Raw genomic sequence first — 20,578 nt, forward strand, 5'->3', positions numbered from 1 at the left:
CTCCGGGCTGGGGGGGCTCTCTATTCCCCCACTCCCCCCTTTCCCCTCCCTCTCTCCGAGTGGGGGGGCCCCTCTCTCATGTCTCACTCCCCCGCTCTGCCTCTGTCCCCCCCCTTTCTCCCTCTCCGGGCTGGGGGGCCCTCTGTCCTCTCTCCCTCTACTCTCCGGGCTGCGGGGGGGGGTGTGCCTCCCCTCCCTTTTTCTCCTCTCTGGGCTGGGGGGGCTCTCTTTTTCCCCCTTTCTTCTCCTCTGGGGGCAGGGCCTGTCTTAGGTGTCTGGTGGCTCTCCCCACCCCTCTGCTCTGCTCGCTGGGGATGGGGCACCTGTGTGCAGCATGGAGCTACCTGGGTCCTTCCCCTCCCATGGCCCCAAGCCGAGGGGGGGGGGGCATCAGCGCACTGTTGCCCCCTGTCCCCTGCAATGTTGGGAGGCCCCAGGCTGGGCTTCCCACAGGCATCCTGCCCCTGCCTGCGTTCCCAATGAAAAAGGGGGAAGGAAAGGGCCACTCCCACAATTTCCCCGCCCCTCCCCATCCCCCTCTGGTGGAAGTTTTGGACATGAAGTTTTAATGGTTCTGTCGCCCACTGGGTGGGCACTTGGCCTTAGAAAATTACTGAAGTGTAAATCGATAAGTTGATTAAAATTGATCATTTCAATTGAGACGTTGGACTTGGTGATTTAATTGCCTTGATTTTACTCAGTCCATCCTGGTTCTCCCCCCCTGCCCACCAGCTCCCCACTCCTGTTAGGATTCTCGACTTGCTCTCGATTGCAGGAGGTATGTGTGGGGAGGGAGGGTTTTTTCCTCCTGTCAACCCCAGCTGGGTGCCTGTCACGCGTGGGTGGTGCGCGGCGGGTGGGGTCCGTAGCAGATCAGGTCTCTGAAGCCCTGGGGGATGGAGGGGCCGATGGCGTTTAAGGGGGTTCAATCATCATGGCACCGCCTCTGGCTGGGGGTTGGGCTGTTGGGCAGGGAATGAGAAACCACAAATCGTGCCCCCCTCCCCCCCCCCCCGCCACACTGACCTGTCCTGCTGGGTCCGTCTCGACTTTCAGATTGGCTGGAGAGTCCGGAGCAGGGTGTGCGGGGAGCCAGGGCCAGGACCCCGGCCCCAGCTCGGCTTCGCTGCTGCTGAATCGGACCCAGTGATAGAGAGGAGCCGACCCCAGCCCAGCGTCTCCAGCAGAGTGTGTGGCCTGAGTGTGGCTGAGAGAGACAATGGGGGGGCCAGCAGCTGGACCTGCTGGGAGTGAAGAGCCGCTGCAGGAGTGGCCTGTTGAGGGCCATGGACACCTGGAGACTGGAGGGGAGCCAGGTAATGGGGTGTCGCTGCCTGGGAACAGGCTGGAGAGAGACACTGAGGCTGCCCAACATGGGGCCAGGCTCTCAGTGGCAGCAGCCAGTGCCCAGCAACACCCTGTCTGTGGGCAGGAGGGACTGGATCACCCCCAGGGGGTCTCAGGGCACCGATCCCTGGCTCACAGCTGCTGTCTGGCTCACACAGCGGTGGCCGTGGGGCCGTGCAGGGCCCTCCTGGGCTGGGTGTGTCAGACCCCCTGTGACAGCCCTGGCCCATCTCTGCTTGGTTCGTTCTCCCCCCTTCTGCTGTGTATGGCCAGTGTGAGACCCCAGTGTGCGGGGACAGGGGCACTCGGCAGTGTGGGCCCAGCCAGCGCTCGGCAGGGGGCAGAATGGGGGTGGGGATGGTGGGGGGGCAGTTGGAGCAACTGCCACCAGGACATGCGGGTCCTTATCTCTGTACCCCTGAGCTCACCAGGCCTCCTGGCAGCTGGGCTGGGAGTGCCCAGGGGAGGGCACTGGGCTGAGGGGAAGGAGGGGCTGTTCTGCCAGCCCCAGCCTGCCTGACCCTCCGGGCTCCTCTCCCAGAGTTTCTGACGGAAGGAGCAATCGACAGAACGGTGCATGTTCGAGTCCAGTGGTTCTCAGCCTTTCCAGATGACTGTCCCCCTGTCAGGAGGCTGATTTGTCTTGCACTCTGCTAAGTTTCATCTCACTTAAAAACCACTTGCTTCCAAAATCGGACATAAAAATACAAAAGTGTCACAGCCACTATTCCGGAAAAATTGCTGACTCTCTCTGATTGTTGCGTATTTAATTATGAAATAGATCAATTGGACTATCAACGCTGTACCTTTTCATGTATAGTCTATCGAGCAGTATAAGCGAGTCATTGTCTGTATGAAATTTTAGCTTGTACTGACTTAGTGCTTTTTATGTGGCCTGTCGTAACACGAGGCAAATCTCTCGATGAGTTGATGTGCCCCGTGGAAGACCTCTGCTTACCCCCAGGGGTACATGAACCGGTGGGTGAGAACCACTGTTCTAAGGCAGCTCCAGTCCTGGTGCCGTGGGGGAGACGTGTCCTCGTGGCCCTGCCTGACAGGTCTTTCTGTTTCAGATCCTTGTCCTAACTGCAGGAAATGTAACTATAAGACATGTACAATTGTGCTCGCAGTCGCCCTCGCAACCATGTTCTTAGTTCTCATCATTGTCCTGGCAAGTGAGTTCTCACCCTTCCCTTCCCCCTCTCTGCACATCCCATTCCCCCTGGAGCCACCACAGTCAGTCTCTCCTCCTGGCCTGTCTGGCTTCTGCCCCTGGGACAGAGGATTCCTGGGGGATGTTCCTCCAAGACCCCCCTCCTGCTCCCTCTCAGACCCCGACCCCCCTCCTGTTCCCTCCCAGACCCCTGCATCTGGGCACTCTCTGTGTCGGGACTGACATTAGCTTCCCCCAGCCCATCTCTGAGCACTCTGGGTCCAAGTCACTGTTGCCGGGCCCCAGGCACGGTCACTGATACCCATGCAGAGTGGGGGTGATTGACGGTGCAGGGCAGCAATGAGCTGGGCCCTCTGCCTGCAGCGTCGCCCTGAGGTGCCAGCCTGGCCTTCCTGCATCCCCGGGTGGTTCCCAGTGCTGGGCAGGTGCTGGCGTGTCACTGAAATGAGCTGTGGAACGCAGTACCGACACCTCCCTTAACGCAGTGTGAAACCCACACATTGGTGACCTCGGCAGGGCAGGGTCTCATCGCGCTGTTGACTTCCCCGCCTGCACAGACAGCGTGTGCGAGCGCAGATGGCAGCTGTTTGTGGTGACCGTGAACCTGGCTGGCTGCGCTGGACAGGCCGGGCAGCGGGCGTTCAGTCTCCTGAAGGGAAGGGAGTTTGTTCCCATCTTCATCTCAACCTGCCTCTCCAGGGAAGCAAAGCGCAGAGCAGGGGGAGGGGGCAGCAGTCCAGGCTAGCAGAACTCCTTGGGGTACTAGACCTGGCAAATCATGTTGAAGTTAATCTCCTACCCATTAATTATTGCCCCCCTGCTGGCCCCCTGGTAACTGTCCTCTCCCTCTGCGGCTCTCTGCCCACCCCGTGTTGTAACCCTGAGCTTGGCCCCAGCTCTCTGTCCTGGGCTTCATGGCATGAACGGTTTGTCAGCTGCATCCCTGTTGAGTGTGAACCCAAGAGAGGGAGAGCAGAGTCAGATAACCCCCCTCTGGGGCTGGATTCCCAGCGTCCTCCTGGCTCCCCCACGGCCTTTCAGTACCCACCCTGGTTCGAGGGGTCTCAGAAGCCTGGGGCGCAGGGGCTGATCTCCCCATGTTCTCCTCGTTGGCGGGTGGCTGGTCTCGCTCACAACACGTGTCGCTGTCTCATTCTCAGTGTGGAGACCTAAGCTTCCGTCAGTTGATCTGGGACCCCCTGCTGGCCTCACGTGCCCAGACGGCTGGATCGGATACCGAGGGAAATGCTACTATTTCTCTGAGGCCGAAAGGAACTGGACCTACAGCCTGACCTACTGCTCTGCGCTCAGCGCCTCCCTGGCTGAGATCAACAGTGAGCAGGAAATGGTGAGAGATGCTCGAATTGCAACGTTCTGGTCTTGGCTCAGCAGCTGCTGCAGGAGAACCTGGGCTCGAGGAGCAGCTCTGAGTAAATGAGCTTCCAGTTGCTGAATGCCAGGCCTGGCTGGCTGGCACGGGGCACCTCTAGAGTCCATGTCTGACTGCAGGGATCACTCACTGTCAGTCCTCTCAAAAGGGATTTTCTGGACAAAAGTCAGGATATGCTTCTACGGGGGCAAAGCTCTAAAGATTTAGAGCAGGTTGCACGGCGGAGCCAAGAGGCCAGTGAAGAAGCTTGGCAACATGTGACCTCCAGAAGAAGAAGGGGGAATGTCCAGGTTCCAGCAACGCAGACACAGGTAACTAACCGCTTTCATGTTCTCTCCACAGGTACCATTGCGGAGAGTGGACCAGATGATACGTCTGGGGGGAGAAAGCAGGAGACTCCGCTGGTTGGAAGGCATGAGATGCGATGTCCTGAGGTTGGGGGTTCCACGACCACCACTCCCAAGAGAAGGAGGCGGGTGGTGGTGGTTGGGGACTCTCTCCTCCGGGGGACTGTGTCATCTATCTGCCGCCCTGACCGGGAAAACCGAGAAGTCTGCAGCTTGCCAGGGGCTAAGATTCGCGATGTGACGGAGAGACTGCCGAGACTCATCAAGCCCTCGGATCGCTACCCCTTCCTGCTTCTCCACGTGGGCACCAACGATACTGCCAAGAATGACCTTGAGTGGATCACTGCGGACTACGTGGCCCTGGGAAGAAGGATAAAGGAGTTTGAGGCGCAAGTGGTGTTCTCGTCCATCCTCCCCGTGGAAGGAAAAGGCCTGGGTAGGGACCGTCGAATCATGGAAGTCAACGAACGGCTACACAGGTGGTGTCGGAGAGAAGGCTTTGGATTTTTTGACCATGGGATGGTTTTCCATGAAGGAGGAGTGCTGGGCAGAGACGGGCTCCACCTTACGAAGAGAGGGAAGAGCATCTTTGCGAGCAGGCTGGCTAACCTAGTGAGGAGGGCTTTAACCTAGGTTCACCGGGGGAAGGAGACCAAAGCCCTGAGGTAAGTGGGAAAGCAGGATACCGGGAGGAAACACAGGCAGGAACGTCTGTGAGGGGAGGGCTCCTGCCTCATACTGAGAATGAGGGGCGATCAGCAGGTTATCTCAAGTGCTTATATACGAATGCACAAAGCCTTGGAAACAAGCAGGGAGAACTGGAGGTCCTGGTGATGTCAAGGAATTATGACGTGATTGGAATAACAGAGACTTGGTGGGATAACTCACGTGACTGGAGTACTGTCATGGATGGTTATAAACTCTTCAGGAAGGACAGGCAGGGCAGAAAAGGTCGGGGAGTAGCACTGTATGTAAGGGAGCAGTATGAATGCTCAGAGCTCCGGTACGAAACTGCAGAAAAACCTGAGTGTCTATGGATTAGGTTTAGAAGTGTGAGCAACAAGAGTGATGTAGTGGTGGGAGTCTGCTATAGACCACCGGACCAGGGGGATGAGGTGGATGAGGCTTTCTTCCGGCAACTCGCAGAAGCTACTAGATCGCACGCCCTGGTTCTCATGGGTGACTTTAATTTTCCTGATATCTGCTGGGAGAGCAATACAGCGGTGCATAGACAATCCAGGAAGTTTTTGGAAAGCGTAGGGGACAATTTCCTGGTGCAAGTGCTAGAGGAGCCAACTAGGGGGGGAGCTTTTCTTGACCTGCTGCTCACAAACAGGGAAGAATTAGTGGGGGAAGTAAAGTGGACGGAAATCTGGGAGGCAGTGACCATGAGTTGGTCGAGTTCAGGATCCTGACGCAGGGAAGAAAGGTTCGTACCAGGATACGGACCCTGGACTTCAGGAAAGCAGACTTCGACTCCCTCAGGGAACGGATGGGTAGGATCCCCTGGGGGACTAACATGAAGGGGAAAGGAGTCCAGGAGAGCTGGCTGTATTTCAAGGAATCCCTGTTGAGGTTACAGGGACAAACCATCCCGATGAGTCGAAAGAATAGTAAATATGGCAGGTGACCAGCTTGGCTTAACGGTGAAATCCTAGCGGATCTTAAACATAAAAAAGAAGCTTACAAGAAGTGGAAGGTTGGACATATGACCAGGGATGAGTATAAAAATATTGCTCGGGCATGTAGGAATGAAATTAGGAGGGCCAAATCGCACCTGGAGCTGCAGCTAGCAAGAGATGTCAAGAGTAACAAGAAGGGTTTCTTCAGGTATGTTGGTAACAAGAAGAAAGCCAAGGAAAGTGTGGGCCCCTTACTGAATGAGGGAGGCAACCTAGTGACAGAGGATGTGCAAAAAGCTAATGTACTCAATGCTTTTTTTGCCTCTGTCTTCACGAACAAGGTCAGCTCCCAGACTGCTGCGCTGGGCATCACAACATGGGGAGTAGATGGCCAGCCCTCAGTGGAGAAAGAGGTGGTTAGGGACTATTTAGAAAAGCTGGACGTGCACAAGTCCATGGGGCCGGACGAGTTGCATCCGAGAGTGCTAAAGGAATTGGCGGCTGTGATTGCAGAGCCATTGGCCATTATCTTTGAAAACTCGTGGCGAACGGGGGAAGTCCCGGATGACTGGAAAAAGGCTAATGTAGTGCCCATCTTTAAAAAAGGGAAGGAGGAGGATCCTGGGAACTACAGGCCAGTCAGCCTCACCTCAGTCCCCGGAAAAATCATGGAGCAGGTCCTCAAGGAATCAATCCTGAAGCACTTACACGAGAGGAAAGTGATCAGGAACAGTCAGCATGGATTCACCAAGGGTAAGTCATGCCTGACTAATCTAATCGCCTTCTATGATGAGATTACTGATTCTGTGGATGAAGGGAAAGCAGTGGATGTATTGTTTCTTGACTTTAGCAAAGCTTTTGACACGGTCTCCCACAGTATTCTTGTCAGCAAGTTAAAGAAGTATGGGCTGGATGAATGGACTATAAGGTGGGTAGAAAGTTGGCTAGATTGTCGGGCTCAACGGGTAGTGATCAATGGCTCCATGTCTAGTTGGCAGCCGGTGTCAAGTGGAGTGCCCCAGGGGTCGGTCCTGGGGCCGATTTTGTTCAATATCTTCATAAATGATCTGGAGGATGGTGTGGATTGCACTCTCAGCAAATTTGCGGATGATACTAAACTGGGAGGAGTGGTAGATACGCTGGAGGGGAGGGATAGGATACAGAGGGACCTAGACAAATTGGAGGATTGGGCCAAAAGAAACATGATGAGGTTCAATAAGGATAAGTGCAGGGTCCTGCACTTAGGACGGAAGAACCCAATGCACCGCTACAGACTAGGGACAGAATGGCTAGGCAGCAGTTCTGCAGAAAAGGACCTCGGGGTTACAGTGGATGAGAAGCTGGGTATGAGTCAGCAGTGTGCCCTTGTTGCCAAGAAGGCCAATGGCATTTTGGGATGTATAAGTAGGGGCATAGAGAGCAGATCAAGGGATGTGATCGTTCCCCTCTATTTGACATTGGTGAGGCCTCATCTGGAGTACTGTGTCCAGTTTTGGGCCCCACACTACAAGAAGGATGTGGATAAATTGGAGAGAGTCCAGCGAAGGGCAACAAAAATGATTAGGGGTCTGGAACACATGACTTATGAGGAGAGGCTGAGGGAACTGGGAATGTTTAGTCTACGGAAGAGAAGAATGAGGGGGGATTTGATAGCTGCTTTCAACTACCTGAGAGGTGGTTCCAGAGAGGATGGTTCTAGACTATTCTCAGTGGTAGAAGAGGACAGGACAAGGAGTAATGGTCTCAAGTTGCAGTGGGGGAGGTTTAGGTTGGATATAAGGAAAAACTTTTTCACTAGGAGGGTGGTGAAACACTGGAATGCGTTACCCAGGGAGGTGGTAGAATCTCCTTCCTTGGAAGTTTTTAAGGTCAGGCTTGACAAAGCCCTGGCTGGGATGATTTGATTGGGGATTGGTCCTGCTTTGAGCAGGGGGTTGGACTAGATGACCTCCTGAGGTCCCTTCCAACCCTGATATTCTATGATTCTATGAAAAGGAGACCGCCCCTCTCTCAGGCTAGGCTGGCTTGAGTGTCTTCTGGGTGGCATGGGGCCAAAGGGGTACTGAGATCCCAGATTGACTTGAAGAGCCAGTGCTCTTGGGTAGCCAGATGAGGATCGGGGGGCTCCTCTTAGCCCTGGCCCCTTCTGGCTGAGGATTTGGTGGCTCTACTCTCATCCCTGGCCCTTCCCAGCATCCCTTATTGAGCTCAGCTGGGCTCTTTCATTCCCCTTCCCCTGTGATGGGGAGGGGAGCTCAGCTGTTCTGTAAGGTGAGGCTTTGACACAGAATGTGGCCTTCTATGGAGAGGTGCGGGGGCAGCTTAGACCCAGCAGCACCCAAGAGCTGCTCCAGCCCAGGGCAGATTGGTGTGAGGGGCAGCTGGGTTTGGGATGGGAAAGTTTATACTGAATTACCCAGAGCTGGGCAAGAGGGAGGCGAAAATCCCCAGCCGTTCCCTGAAAACAGAGCCCTTCAGTGTATCCCTGTGATTCTCTGATGCACAGAGCCTGTGCTCTGACCCCACCTCTCCCTCTGCTGTTTTGAGGCTTTCGTGCTGTGCTATAAAGGCAAGTTTGACCACTGGATTGGCCTCCGGAGGGACCCTGGGCAGCTCTGGAAATGGGCCAATGGCACCAAATTCAACAACCTGTAAGTCCTCTGTGAATTCCCTGGGCTTTGCGTCCCTGGCGTCTGAGATAGCGAGTTCAGCCGACGCACCAGTCAGTGCTACGTACTCTGTGTATTAGTGATGGGTGGAAGCAAGTGTTGTCTGCTGGGAGACTGGCCAAAGCTTTCAGATCTGTCTGGCTTTAGTGGGGCTATCTGCGTTAAAGATGCCTGATAGTCACAAATGCTGAGTGCCTGGGGCTGCCATGAGAAGTGGGGTACAGTAGAGATGGCCCAGACGACATCCCAAGAGGGATTTCAGTGGGATCTGGGTGGGATCAAATAACCAACCCCCAGTTGAGCCGATAGCAGGGTTTGACCCTGGACCATCAGCACTGAAAGAATGGCAGAGTAGGTCACGCTGGCGGGAGAGTGGCACTATATGTCCAGGAAAGCATAGAGTAAAGAACAGTAAAAGCAGCAGGAGTATACTACTGACCAGGATGGTGACGACTGAAATTTACAGAGATTTGAGAGGCTACAAAAGCAGAAAACAGAATAATAATGGGGGTTTTCAACTATCCCCATATCGTCTGGGAACATGTCCCCTCTGGATGGGATGCAGAGAAGTGATTTTTAGACACCATCAATGACGGCTTGTTGGAGCAGCTAATCCTGGCACCCACAAGGGAAGGGGCAATTCTTGATTTAGGCCTAAGCGGAGCACAGGGTCCGGTCCAAGTGGGGAATGTAGCTGAACTGCTCGGTAATAGTGACCATAATGTAATTAAATTTAACATCCTTGTGTGGGGGGGAAATGCCAGGTGGTTAGAGGCAAAAAACGAGCATCCTTTAAAAAATGTTAGGAAAGGGATAGAGAAAAAGGCATAAAATATCATCATGCCACTGTATAAATCCATGGTACCCCCACACCTGGAACACTGTGTGCAGATCTGGTTGCCCCATCTCAAAAAGGATCTATTAGAATTGGAAATGATACAGAGGCAGGCAACAAAAATGATTAGAGATATGGAACAGCTTCCATATGAGGGGAGACGACTAAGGGGGGTATATAAGAGGTCTATAAAATCATGAGTGGGGTCGAGAAAGTGAAGAGGGAAGTGTTATTTACTCCTTCACATAATGCAAGAACTGGCAGTCACACAATTAAATGAAAAAAAAAAAAAGGAGGACTTGTGGCACCTTAGAGACTAACCAATTTAGTTGAGAATCAGCTTTCGTGAGCTACAGCTCACTTCATCGGATGCATTCAGTGGAAAATACAGTGGGGAGATTTATATACACACAGAACATGAAAAAATGGGTGTTCAACATGCATACTGTAAGGAGTGTGATCACTTAAGATGAGCTATTACCAGCAGAGGAGTGGGGTGGGGGGAGAGAGAGAAAACCTTTTGAAGTGATAATCAAGGTGGGCCATTTCCAGTACATTTCCAGGAGTTAACATGAGCGTCTGAGGAACAGTGGGGGAGCGGGGGGAGAAATAAACAAGGGGAAATAGTTTTAAACACCCATTTTTTCATGTTCTGTGTATATATAAATTTACTCACTGTTATTTTCCACTGAATGCATCCGATGAAGTGAGCTGTAGCTCACAAAAGCTTATGCTCAACTAAATTGGTTAGTCTCTAAGGTGCCACAAGTCCTCCTTTTCTCTTTGTGAATATAGACTAACACGGCTGCTACTCTGAAACCTGCCACAATTAAATGAATAGGCAGCAGGTCTGACACAAACAAAAGGAAGTATTTCTTCACACAACACACAGTCAACCTGTGGAGCTTGTTGCCAGGGGATGTTGTGAAGGCCAATAGTATAACTCTGTTCAAACAAGAAGTAGACAAGTTCACAGAGGATAGCTCGACCAGTTCCTATCAGCCAGGATGGTCAGGGATGCAACCCCATGCTCTGAGTGTCCATAAACATCTGACTGCCAGAAGCTGGGTGTGAATGGGATGGATCACTCGATACTGACCCTGTTCTGTTCATTCCCTCGGAAGCACCTATCGCTGGCCAGTATTGGAGGAAAGGACACTGGTCTAGATGGGCCATTGGTCTGACCCAGTGTGACCAGTCTTAGGTACTTACAGCTGAATGGCATTTTTAAAAAAGCCCTTTGCGATTGATGGGAAGCTGGAAAATGTGCTCAGAGGAGGCTTAGAAAACAAGTCAGTTGATGACCTGTTGTTTGATCCCAGTCAGATATTTTCACATATTCCAGCAAGGATGCCCTGATGTAGGCAGCAGTCTGTCTTTGTGATTGCATCATGAGCCCATCTGTTAGCAGGCCTGTTTGGGGTCTGTCCACTCCGCAGCTGGCACCATGCCATTGCAGAGAAACTAAATGAATTCTTTGCAGCAGTCTTCATGGCTGAGCGTGTGAGGGAGATTCCCACACCTGAGCCATCCTTTTTAGGTGACAAATCTGAGGAACTGTCCCAGATGGAGGTGTCATTAGAGGAGGTTTTGGAACAAATTGAGAAACTAAACAGTAACAAGTCACCAGGACCAGGAACTCAAATGTGAAATTGCAGGACTACTAACTGTAGTCTGTAACCTATCATTGAAATCCGCTTCTGTACCCGATGACTGGACGCCAATGTGACATTGGCTAATGTGAAGCCAATTTACCCGAACTGGGTAAACAGGCATCTCAGTGGGATGTTAACACTGAAATCTGCCACCCTGTGGGCGCCCACCCCAGCAGAAGGCTCTGGGTGCATCATTGCCATCCCATCAGAGCTCTTCTGGGGTGATGCTGGTGGGGGAGCTAAATTATTGTTCCCAAAACTTTTAAAAGCTGAGCCCCCTCCTCAAGGCAAAGAAACCAATCGTGCCCCTCACCCGTCAGCAATGTGTTAGCGACCCCACCCCCGCATTTTCATGTACTCATCTTCAAACCCCACCTTTCCCACCATGGCAAGCCCTTCCCCACGCTTCAGGAGACACTGGAGTAGATGATCATAACCTTCCCCTCTAACCTTAAGACCTGAGGGACCCCATCCTGGAGCATCTTAAAAATCCCAGTTCCCAGACTCTGGAACAGGGGCTGCTTTGCCAGGCTCACCTTTCTCCCTCCGTCAGGTTGGCCGATGGGGATAATGAGCCTGGAGATCTCATTCCCGCTGCTCTGAGTGGTGCCCATGTGCACACGACCCAACTAAGCTCTTCCTGTATCCCAGGAACGTCTTCATCTTCTGGGATCCTCATGGAAGCAGTGGGATAATTTAACTGAGTCCCTTAGTCATGGGGCCTTTCTCTCTCTTTTGTTTCAGACCCAGCGTCCTGGAATCATCTCATGGTGCATGGGGTGGTGGGGGTGCTGGTCTCACTATACCTATGTGGGTTTTGAAAAGGTAGAGGGAAAGTGTTTGCCTACTCTCGACTCGTCTTCAGGAAGCTGCTGACTCATCCGTCCCAGCAGCCTGGAAGTCTGCAGGATTCACAGGAATATGAGCTCACCGCAGTGTGTGACAGGGACGGGGACTAGGCCCAGGGAATTAGAAACAGGAACCGAGACCCAGCCCTGGAGAATGGTGAAGGAGACCTGCTCATGGAGGACAGATGCTTCACCCAGGAACCCAGAGGAAGGGATCCATTAGGTGGGGACACGGGTGTGGCCCAGGAAACTGGAGTAGCATTGCCAATCCTCCAGGATGACCGGGAGTCTGCAGGAATTAAAGATTAATTTTTAATTAAAGATTATGTAATGTGATAAAATCTTCAGGAATATGTCCGATTAAAATTGGCAACCCTAAACTGGAGTGGGGGGGAGGGACCCATTAAATGGAGACAGACTTGGGCTGGGGAACCAGCTAGAAGAGCTGATCCCTCTTACGATGCCCCTCAATGGTGGGGACTAGACTGGGAGAAACTTTTCATCTAAACCTATTTTAGATTCATCAGTTTGCGAATTCATATCCAGTCTGCTGAATTGTTCACGTCCAGCCCCTCCCCCCAGTTGTTAAAAAGTCGAAGCATTTCGTTTCGACACTTTCCAAACAAACCATTTTGATTTTTCACTTTGAAACAATTTTTTGTTTAAAAATGTCCTTCAGTTTTATTTTAAAAATTCAAAACGTTACAACCCTTGAAATGTTCCTGGGTCTTTTTTTTTTTTTTTTTTAAAAGCTTTTTGGTTCATCAAAAATTTGGAAAAATGTTTTGTTCAACCTGAAGCCAGTTTTTTTCCATCTTTTTTTTTGGAATTGCCAGTGACCAGAAAATTCTGTTTGCCCAGCTCCAGGGGCGGGTGAGGATTTTAGCGGTTATATTGTGGGTCTCTGAGTCTCCTTGTTGCTCAAAGTTTTCTTATTGTAACCAATTTATTTGAGACGACGGCAGGATGGGCAAAAGCTTCCTACAAGTGGGGGGGGGGGCTGCTGGCACCCAAACTGTGGCCTAGCCCCTGTGCCATCCCTTCTCCTTGACCCCTGGCCCTCTCAAACCGCCCCTTTCCGAGGCCCCCCCTCTTGCCGCCTTTCTCCCTGAGCCCCCACTTCATGCCCCCCCTTCCCCCCACCCCGCTCCCTTCTCTCCCTCTTCATCCAGTCACTCACAGTTATGGCCAGTAAAAAGTGGTGGGCCCTGGTCCCCCCTGTTCCGGCACCCCGGCTGAGAGTGGGAGAGGATGAAGAACTCCTTTCAAATATAACTCCCCCCCCCCGCACCTCAAAAAAGCACAATTTGCCAGCAACAGCAAAACATGCACCTAACCAACCCGGGCCAGTCCCGCTGTGCTGTGTGTGACATTCCCGTCCTGGGGCGGTTTATGTCTCTGAGAATGTGAACCCCGCAGGCCTGGGTGTTTCTCTGCGTCATGTGACCTCAGGGCTCCTGACGAGAGCCGTTGTTTGTAAATGTTTCAGTAGCAGACATATTTATCATTCATGGACAGACAGACATTTATTCATAATTAGAACTGGTCAAAAATAGCGGGGGTGGGGAGGGTCATGAAAATTGAAGAAGAAACCACTTCCCCCCCCCCCCCATATTCTTCAAACTTATTTGCAAATGTTTTTAATGATCAAATTTTTGTTTAGTTTCGGTGGGAAAAACTCCGTGTTCTCTCTCAAGTGGGCAGAGAAATCCGAAATGTTTTTTTTAAAAAGGGAACTTTTTTCAAATGATCAATGTAATCCAAAGTGGCATTTTTCGTTCAAAGGTTGCATTGTGAGTGTAAAACCATTTGGAACCAGCTCTATTACTGTATAACAAGATGAGTTTATTTGTCATGCTGCATTGTTTGGGCCAAGTTCCAAGTGGTATTTCAGTTTTTGCACAGCTCTTCTCTTCTTGCGTCTGCACCTCTCATAAGCTGTGGCCTTAATCTTGGCCCTGGAAACCCTTACGTGCATGTTTCACTTTAATGACTGCTGTGAATAATTCCATTTCAATGGGACAACTCTGAGGTCGAGTTTACACTACGGCCCTATATCGGTGTAACTACGTCATTTATTTAGTTTTCTTTCTTTTATATATGAAAGTTATTGAGAGGTTAAAGCAGGTAAAATACATGAACAGGTTCGGACAGTCCAAGTTTGTCGTGCAAAGTGACAGCAGAGATGTGGTATCTGCTAGTTTTCCAGAAGTCTCTCAGGGTTACCCAGGATAACTTTGGGGATCTCTGTCTTGCATCTGGAATGTTCCCTGAAAGTGTCCAAACAGCTCAGAGATACAGAACCATTCCCTGGATCCATTCTTATAGCTGTCTTCCCCGGAAAGCAGTCTGGCAAGTGTTCCTGTCAGCTCTTTGCTAAGTTATCTGCCAAAACACTAGAGTTTTCAGGTGCCGAAGTAGCCCTTTGAATCATGGTGAAATTATCCTCCCCGTCACCACCAAAATTTGAAATGGTGCCCCTGAGTGCACGGTACCCTACCATGCTCCCCCATAGGAGCTGCATTAACAGGCAACTCTGCAAGTTCTCTGCATGCCTCTGCAAGTGACCCCCATGCCTCTCCATTTCCTTGGCCACATGTATCCTGTCCCCATGCTGGCGGCTACTCCAGAAAAAGAGGGAAAGAGCTCACCACTGCGACCACCTGAGGGAGGTGTTGGGGTGAGATCAGCTGGTCAAAGGAGGCAATAGGGACAGAATGTGAGACTTGAAGCTCCTAGAGTGACCTCTGACCTTTCCAGATCTGCCCTTCAATCAGACACAGCGATTGTAAAGTTGAATGTGATAGTAACTAGACCCATTTTAAACCCTTCACCACACAAGACAAAGCCTGTAGGATTCATCATGAACTATTTATTTCTCCTCCCCTGGCTCCCTGCAGCCACCTTGGAGCTTTCCCTCGTCTCTCCCAGGCTGGGCTCACTTGATTGCAGGAGCTCAGCGGAGGGTCCAGCTTTGCTCTTTCGCTTCCATTCTTCACGTCTTTGGGTGGCTGCATTTGCAACAGAGCAGCCTGATGGAAACACTGAGTCCTCTGTCTCGGCAGGTGTCACGGAGTCCCTGGGCAATGCTCTGGAACTGCTCCCCATGAAGCCAGGCAGGACTCTGGGGCAGTCGCCTTTCCGTGAGCAGCCTGTCTGCAGGACACACAGCTCACACAGCTTCCACCTTCCTGGGTCTGACCTCGGAGCATTCAGCATCCTCTGCCCCTCCGTGTGCTTCCCACAGCGAGTCCGCCCAGGCGGGGCTCCTGGGGAAGCCAGAGGGTCCTGCACCCCAAATTCGCAGACAGACGTGACTCTCAGCCAGCCAGTAAAACAGAGGTTTATTAGACGACAGGAACATGGTCTAAAACAGAGCTTGCAGGTGCAGAGAACAAGACCCCTCAGCTGGGTCCATTCTGGGGGGCAGTGAGCCAGACAACCACTTCTGCCCTTCACTCCATGTCCCAGCCAGCCCCAAACTGAAACTCTCTCCAGCCCCTCCTCCTCTGGGCTTTGTTCCTTTCCCGGGCCAGGAGGTCACCGGATTCCTTTGTTCTCCAACCCTTTAGCTCTCACCTTGCAGGGGGGAAGGGCCCAGCCCATCAGTGGCCAGGAAACAGGGTGTCGGCCATTCTCTGTGTCCAGACTCCTGCACACACCTGCCCTCTAGGGCTCTGCAATGATCATACACCCTTACCCCACCCCCTAGATACTTAAGAACTGCCTAGGGGAAACTGAGGCACCCCCACACTATTCAGAGGAAACATTAAGAACAGTCCCACTTCGTCACATCTCTCCCCCCTTCGAGATCGAACTGAGCGGGGTCACTTTAGCTGGTGACCTGGGGAAGTTCGAAGCCACCAACGTTCCCATGGATGCCCCAGCATCTCTCCCATTCCTTGGTAGGAGTTACACCAGGCCCTTCCAGTGTCACGCACTCCCTTAGGTCGGGGGTGGTCGATAGCACTCGCAGGCCGCATGTGGGAAGGTTTATGTGGCCCGTGCCCTTTGGCCACCCCAAAACCCCAGGGGGTCAAACTGGGATTGGGTCTTCTCCCCAACAAGCTGGCCAAACACAGCCACTTGGTTATAGGACTGTTTAACTTTCTTAACAGCTTTCCCTCCATCTGAGACCTTCTCAAAGCTCTCCACACTGGGTCTTTCAACAGGACAGTCAGTGGATCCATTCACAACAGAAAATTTCTGGCTGTTAGGAACTGAAACTTTCTTGATTAAATCACTTTCACACCCTTCAGTGGCAGTAAACTGCTTGCAAAGACTCCATGAGGATTCCTTTCCCTAGGGCTTTTCTATGCAACAATTCACCCCTCCCAGAAATTCTGCCCTTACCCTCTTCACCTAGGGCTTGCTCTAGAGGAACACTTTCCTGAGCAACAACAGACTCTTTCTGGGTCTCCCTTACATCCAGAATCACCTCTGGCCCATCCGGCGGATTCCTACACAATCCCCTTTCAGGCAAACTGACAGACTTCCTAGAGAAAAGGTCAGAAGCATTCTCCTTCCCTTTGCCACACACAAGTTCAGGAATCTTTTCCTTCTTGCCACAGATTTCCACACCCTCAGTAGATAACACAATCACATCACCTTCCTGCTCTCCTTGTGCTGTGGCTAGGATCTCACCCTGATTAGACAGAGTTGCGACACCCTTTCCCAGCCACACACTAGCAACAGGCAAAATAGAAGCACCAGAATTGTCTGGTCTCTGGGATTTTACATAGACCCTAACTGGATGCAACCTAGTTACAGGGCCATTCTCCCGAGCAGACACAAACTTAGGACCCTTCCCTTCCTGGGCTTTAGCTGAATCCAGAACCAACTCTGAGACAACGGCACGACCCTCAACCGTGACAGGCTGAAAGGCCCCTTCTGTCTGCTCCACAGACAAAGAAACACCGGACACACTTTCTCCTTTCCCAGACACCCAGCTTGGGATCTCATTCCCCTGGTCCCAGCACACAAGGCTGGTCACAGACAACTGCTTGGAGATCAGGGTAGCTCTCTCCACAGGCAAGTCAATACCCCTGACAGACACAGGCACATTTCCTTCCCTGTCACAATTCTCCACCCAGCTAACAGGTAAGGTCCAGAGACACTCATCTTCCACTCTCCTCGCCTTCCCACCCTGCTGACTAGACACAGCCATCAGCTCACAAGGCTGCCTAGGCTCATCCCCCCACTCAGCTGGGGTCTTATCTTACCCCTTGCTCAGCACTGCCCTTGCTGTCCCAGTGGGGGTAGGCAGCGAGCTCGCTGCTTTCCTCACAGCATCAGAGCCAGCGTGAGCCCCTTCTCCAGTGTGCAAGGGGGCAGGGAGCATCTCTCTGTCCCACCCAGCCCCAGGGGTCTGGTTACAGGCAGGCAGGTAGCCCGAGCCTAGCCGCTCCTCCCCCATGCCAGCCAGGTCATCTGCATTTTTACTGACCATTCCCCTCTCCACCGATTGGTTCCCTGGATTCAAATTCAAACCCTTGGCCATTACAGGAGCAGGGCCTGGATCCTGTCCCAAAGAGACACAGTCACCCCACAACAGGGTCTCACAGCCGATATCCCGGAGAACCCCAACAACCAGCCAGCCTGACCCCTCCTGGGTCTGCACAGGGATCTGGGCCATAGGCAGGGCGAGGGGCTTCGTCCCTGTAACCCTCATCCAGCTCACACAGCCCCTCAGCCTCTGGGGCTGCACCACCCAGGGCCTGACAACAGTTCTCTCTGTCCCTGGATCTCGCCACCCCAGGAATGTCTCCCCATTGACCATCACCTTCTGCTCCCACTGGAGGTCCGAGGGGCCTGGCCCAAGGAAACTCCACACAGACATATAGGTTGGGACCAGGAGTGGGAGCCTGTCCACCTCCCCACCCATCTGGCTGACGGAGTCTGTGGCCTTGGGACCCAGCAAGGGAGCTGGACACCGGGGCTTTTCCGCAGGGTCCCCCTGGTTCAAATCACCAGCCTGCTCAAAGGCAGTGAGGTGGGCATCCACATCCCCTCCATCCTTAACCAGGGGCAGCAATTTACTCTTGAGGTTCCCTGTGGAGCTGCCCCCCCGGGGTCTATCCCCACTCACCCCTGGGGGGTCCCCTAGGCCTCTCCGCTCCCCCACCGCCAGCTCATGCTGCTGCTGCTTCTGCAGCTCTTTCTCGGGCTCTCGCTGTCTCTCACAGTCCTCTTGCTCTCTCGGACTCAGCTCCAATCCCGTCCGTCTCCGATCCCCCGATGGGGAACCCGATCGTGAAGACCCTCGTCTGGTCGGGGACTGGAGTCTTGGGGATGCCCTGGCTACCACCCCAGCTGCTCCCAGATCCTGCTATAGCCCCATTTGGGGTCAGGAATCTGTTCCTTAGAGCGGTCATCCTCCTCCAGCTGCACGATGAACTGTGCCTTGGTGAACTTTCCAATGCGCGACCCTCTCTTTTTGCACAGGGTTACAATGTCCTTCTTCAGGAGATGGTGTCAGGCCATCACTCCGCTCTGCCCAAGTTGTTGTGGACTCACAGGCCTGTGTGCTCTCAGCTCCCCACGGTTTCCAGGGAGAACCCCTAGTGTGCCAGCCCTTCTCCAGGTCACCACTGCTTTGCCAGGGTCGAGCTGCAGACTCCTCCGCCCCTTGGACCGCTCGCTGTAATCCCCAGGGGAACCCTGTTACTGCAAAAGTCCTTCTCTCTCCCAGGGCCAAGCCACAGGTTCCTCCGCCCCTGAGACTGCTCACCACAGTCCCCAGGGGGACCCCACTACTGCACAGTCCTTCTTGCTGGTCACACACTCCCAGGGGTTAACCACCCCCCGAAACCACTCCTCTCTGAGCCTTCAGCACACCTGGTCCTCATCAATCCCCCTTCGTTTTACTGCTCCCCCGTCACTTACTGCAGGAAGCGCCGTCCATGGGGTGCAGTACATCCCACCGCTGCCACCAGTTGTCACGGAGTCCCTGGGCGATGCTCTGGAACTGCTCCCCATGAAGCCAGTCAGGACTCTGGGGCAGTCGCCTTTCCGTGAGCAGCCTGTCTGCAGGACACACAGCTCACACAGCTTCCACCTTCCTGGGTCTGACCTCGGAGCATTCAGCATCCTCTGCCCCTCCGTGTGCTTCCCACAGCGAGTCCGCCCAGGCGGGGCTCCTGGGGAAGCCAGAGGGTCCTGCACCCCAAATTCGCAGACAGACGTGACTCTCAGCCAGCCAGTAAAACAGAGGTTTATTAGACGACAGGAACATGGTCTAAAACAGAGCTTGCAGGTGCAGAGAACAAGACCCCTCAGCTGGGTCCATTCTGGGGGGCAGTGAGCCAGACAACCACTTCTGCCCTTCACTCCATGTCCCAGCCAGCCCCAAACTGAAACTCTCTCCAGCCCCTCCTCCTCTGGGCTTTGTTCCTTTCCCGGGCCAGGAGGTCACCGGATTCCTTTGTTCTCCAACCCTTTAGCTCTCACCTTGCAGGGGGGAAGGGCCCAGCCCATCAGTGGCCAGGAAACAGGGTGTCGGCCATTCTCTGTGTGCAGACCGCTGCACACACCTGCCCTCTAGGGCTCTGCAATGATCATACACCCTTACCCCACCCCCTAGATACTTAAGAACTGCCTAGGGGAAACTGAGGCACCCCCACACTATTCAGAGGAAACATTAAGAACAGTCCCACTTCGTCACAGCAGGCAAGCCCAGCCGCGAAAGCCAAAGACTCCCTGAGAACAGGGGGAGGTTCGCCTGAACTCTCAGGAGTGGAGGCTGGGCCCACAGGGTAGGGTTACCATATTTGAACTTTCAAAAAAGAGGACGCTCCCGGTGGGGGGGGGGGGGGGAGTTGTAGCCCTGCCCCCTATCTACTCCCTCCCACTTCCTGCCCCCTGACTGCCCCCCCCCAGAACTGCCAACCCATCCGACCCCCGCTGCTCCTTGTCCCCTGATCACCCGCTCCCAGGACCCTGCTCTCTATCTAAGCCTTCCTTCTCCCTGTCTCCAGCTGCCCCCTCCTTAGACTCCCCCAACCTAACTGCCCCCCTAGAACTTCCCCCCTACCTGTCCCCTGACTGCCCCGCCCCCTATCCGCACCCCCGCCCCCTGACAGACCCCTGGGTCTCCCACACCTATCCAACCACTCCCTTTCCTCTGACTGCCCTCACAGAACCCCCAACCCATCTAACCCCCCCTGCTCCCTGCCCCTGACATTGCCCCCAAACCTCCGCCCCATCCAACCCCCCCTGCTCCCTGTCCCTTGTCTCCCCCGACACCTCTCCATATGCCCACCCCCTGACAGGCTCCCCCCAGAACCCCTGACCCATCCAACCCCTCCTGCTCCCTGTCCCCTGACTGCCCCTTGGGACCACATGCCCCTTCTCCAGCCCCCCATACCCTGCTGCTCAGAGCAGTGTGTCTGGGGTGCGGAGCCAGACACAGTGCCGCACTCCCCCGCAGAGCGCGCAGCTCCCCTCCCACCAGCCCCAGAGTGCTGCATTGGGAGGGAAATCATGGCCCTTTGGAGAGTTTTACAAATTCCTCCCGGAGGGCGATTTAAAACCCCAAAAGCCGGACATGTCCGGGAAAATCTGGACGCATGGTAACCCGACCGCAGGGACTCCAGGATCTGCAGCTGCTGCCACCTCTATGGTGAATCCTCCGACTCATCACCAACCAGCTCTTCCCCATTCTGCCAGCCGGCCCCATGGTCTGACCGTGCA

General features: G+C 53.6%; 1 protein-coding gene across 1 annotated transcript in view; it reads left to right on the forward strand.

The window, feature by feature from the left end:
- Nucleotides 1-3,440: 3,440 nt before the first annotated feature.
- Nucleotides 3,441-20,578, forward strand: part of LOC141998841 (C-type lectin domain family 2 member D-like) — an 88,570-nt gene continuing 71,432 nt past the window's right edge. The window contains exons 1-3 of the mRNA XM_074971817.1: nt 3,441-3,447; nt 3,682-3,869; nt 8,428-8,531. Coding sequence (XP_074827918.1) covers nt 3,441-3,447; nt 3,682-3,869; nt 8,428-8,531 — 299 coding nt within the window. The remainder of the gene's footprint in view (nt 3,448-3,681; nt 3,870-8,427; nt 8,532-20,578) is intronic.

The sequence above is a fragment of the Natator depressus genome, chromosome 14 (assembly GCF_965152275.1).
Source record: "Natator depressus isolate rNatDep1 chromosome 14, rNatDep2.hap1, whole genome shotgun sequence".
NCBI classification, from domain to species: Eukaryota; Metazoa; Chordata; order Testudines; family Cheloniidae; genus Natator; species Natator depressus.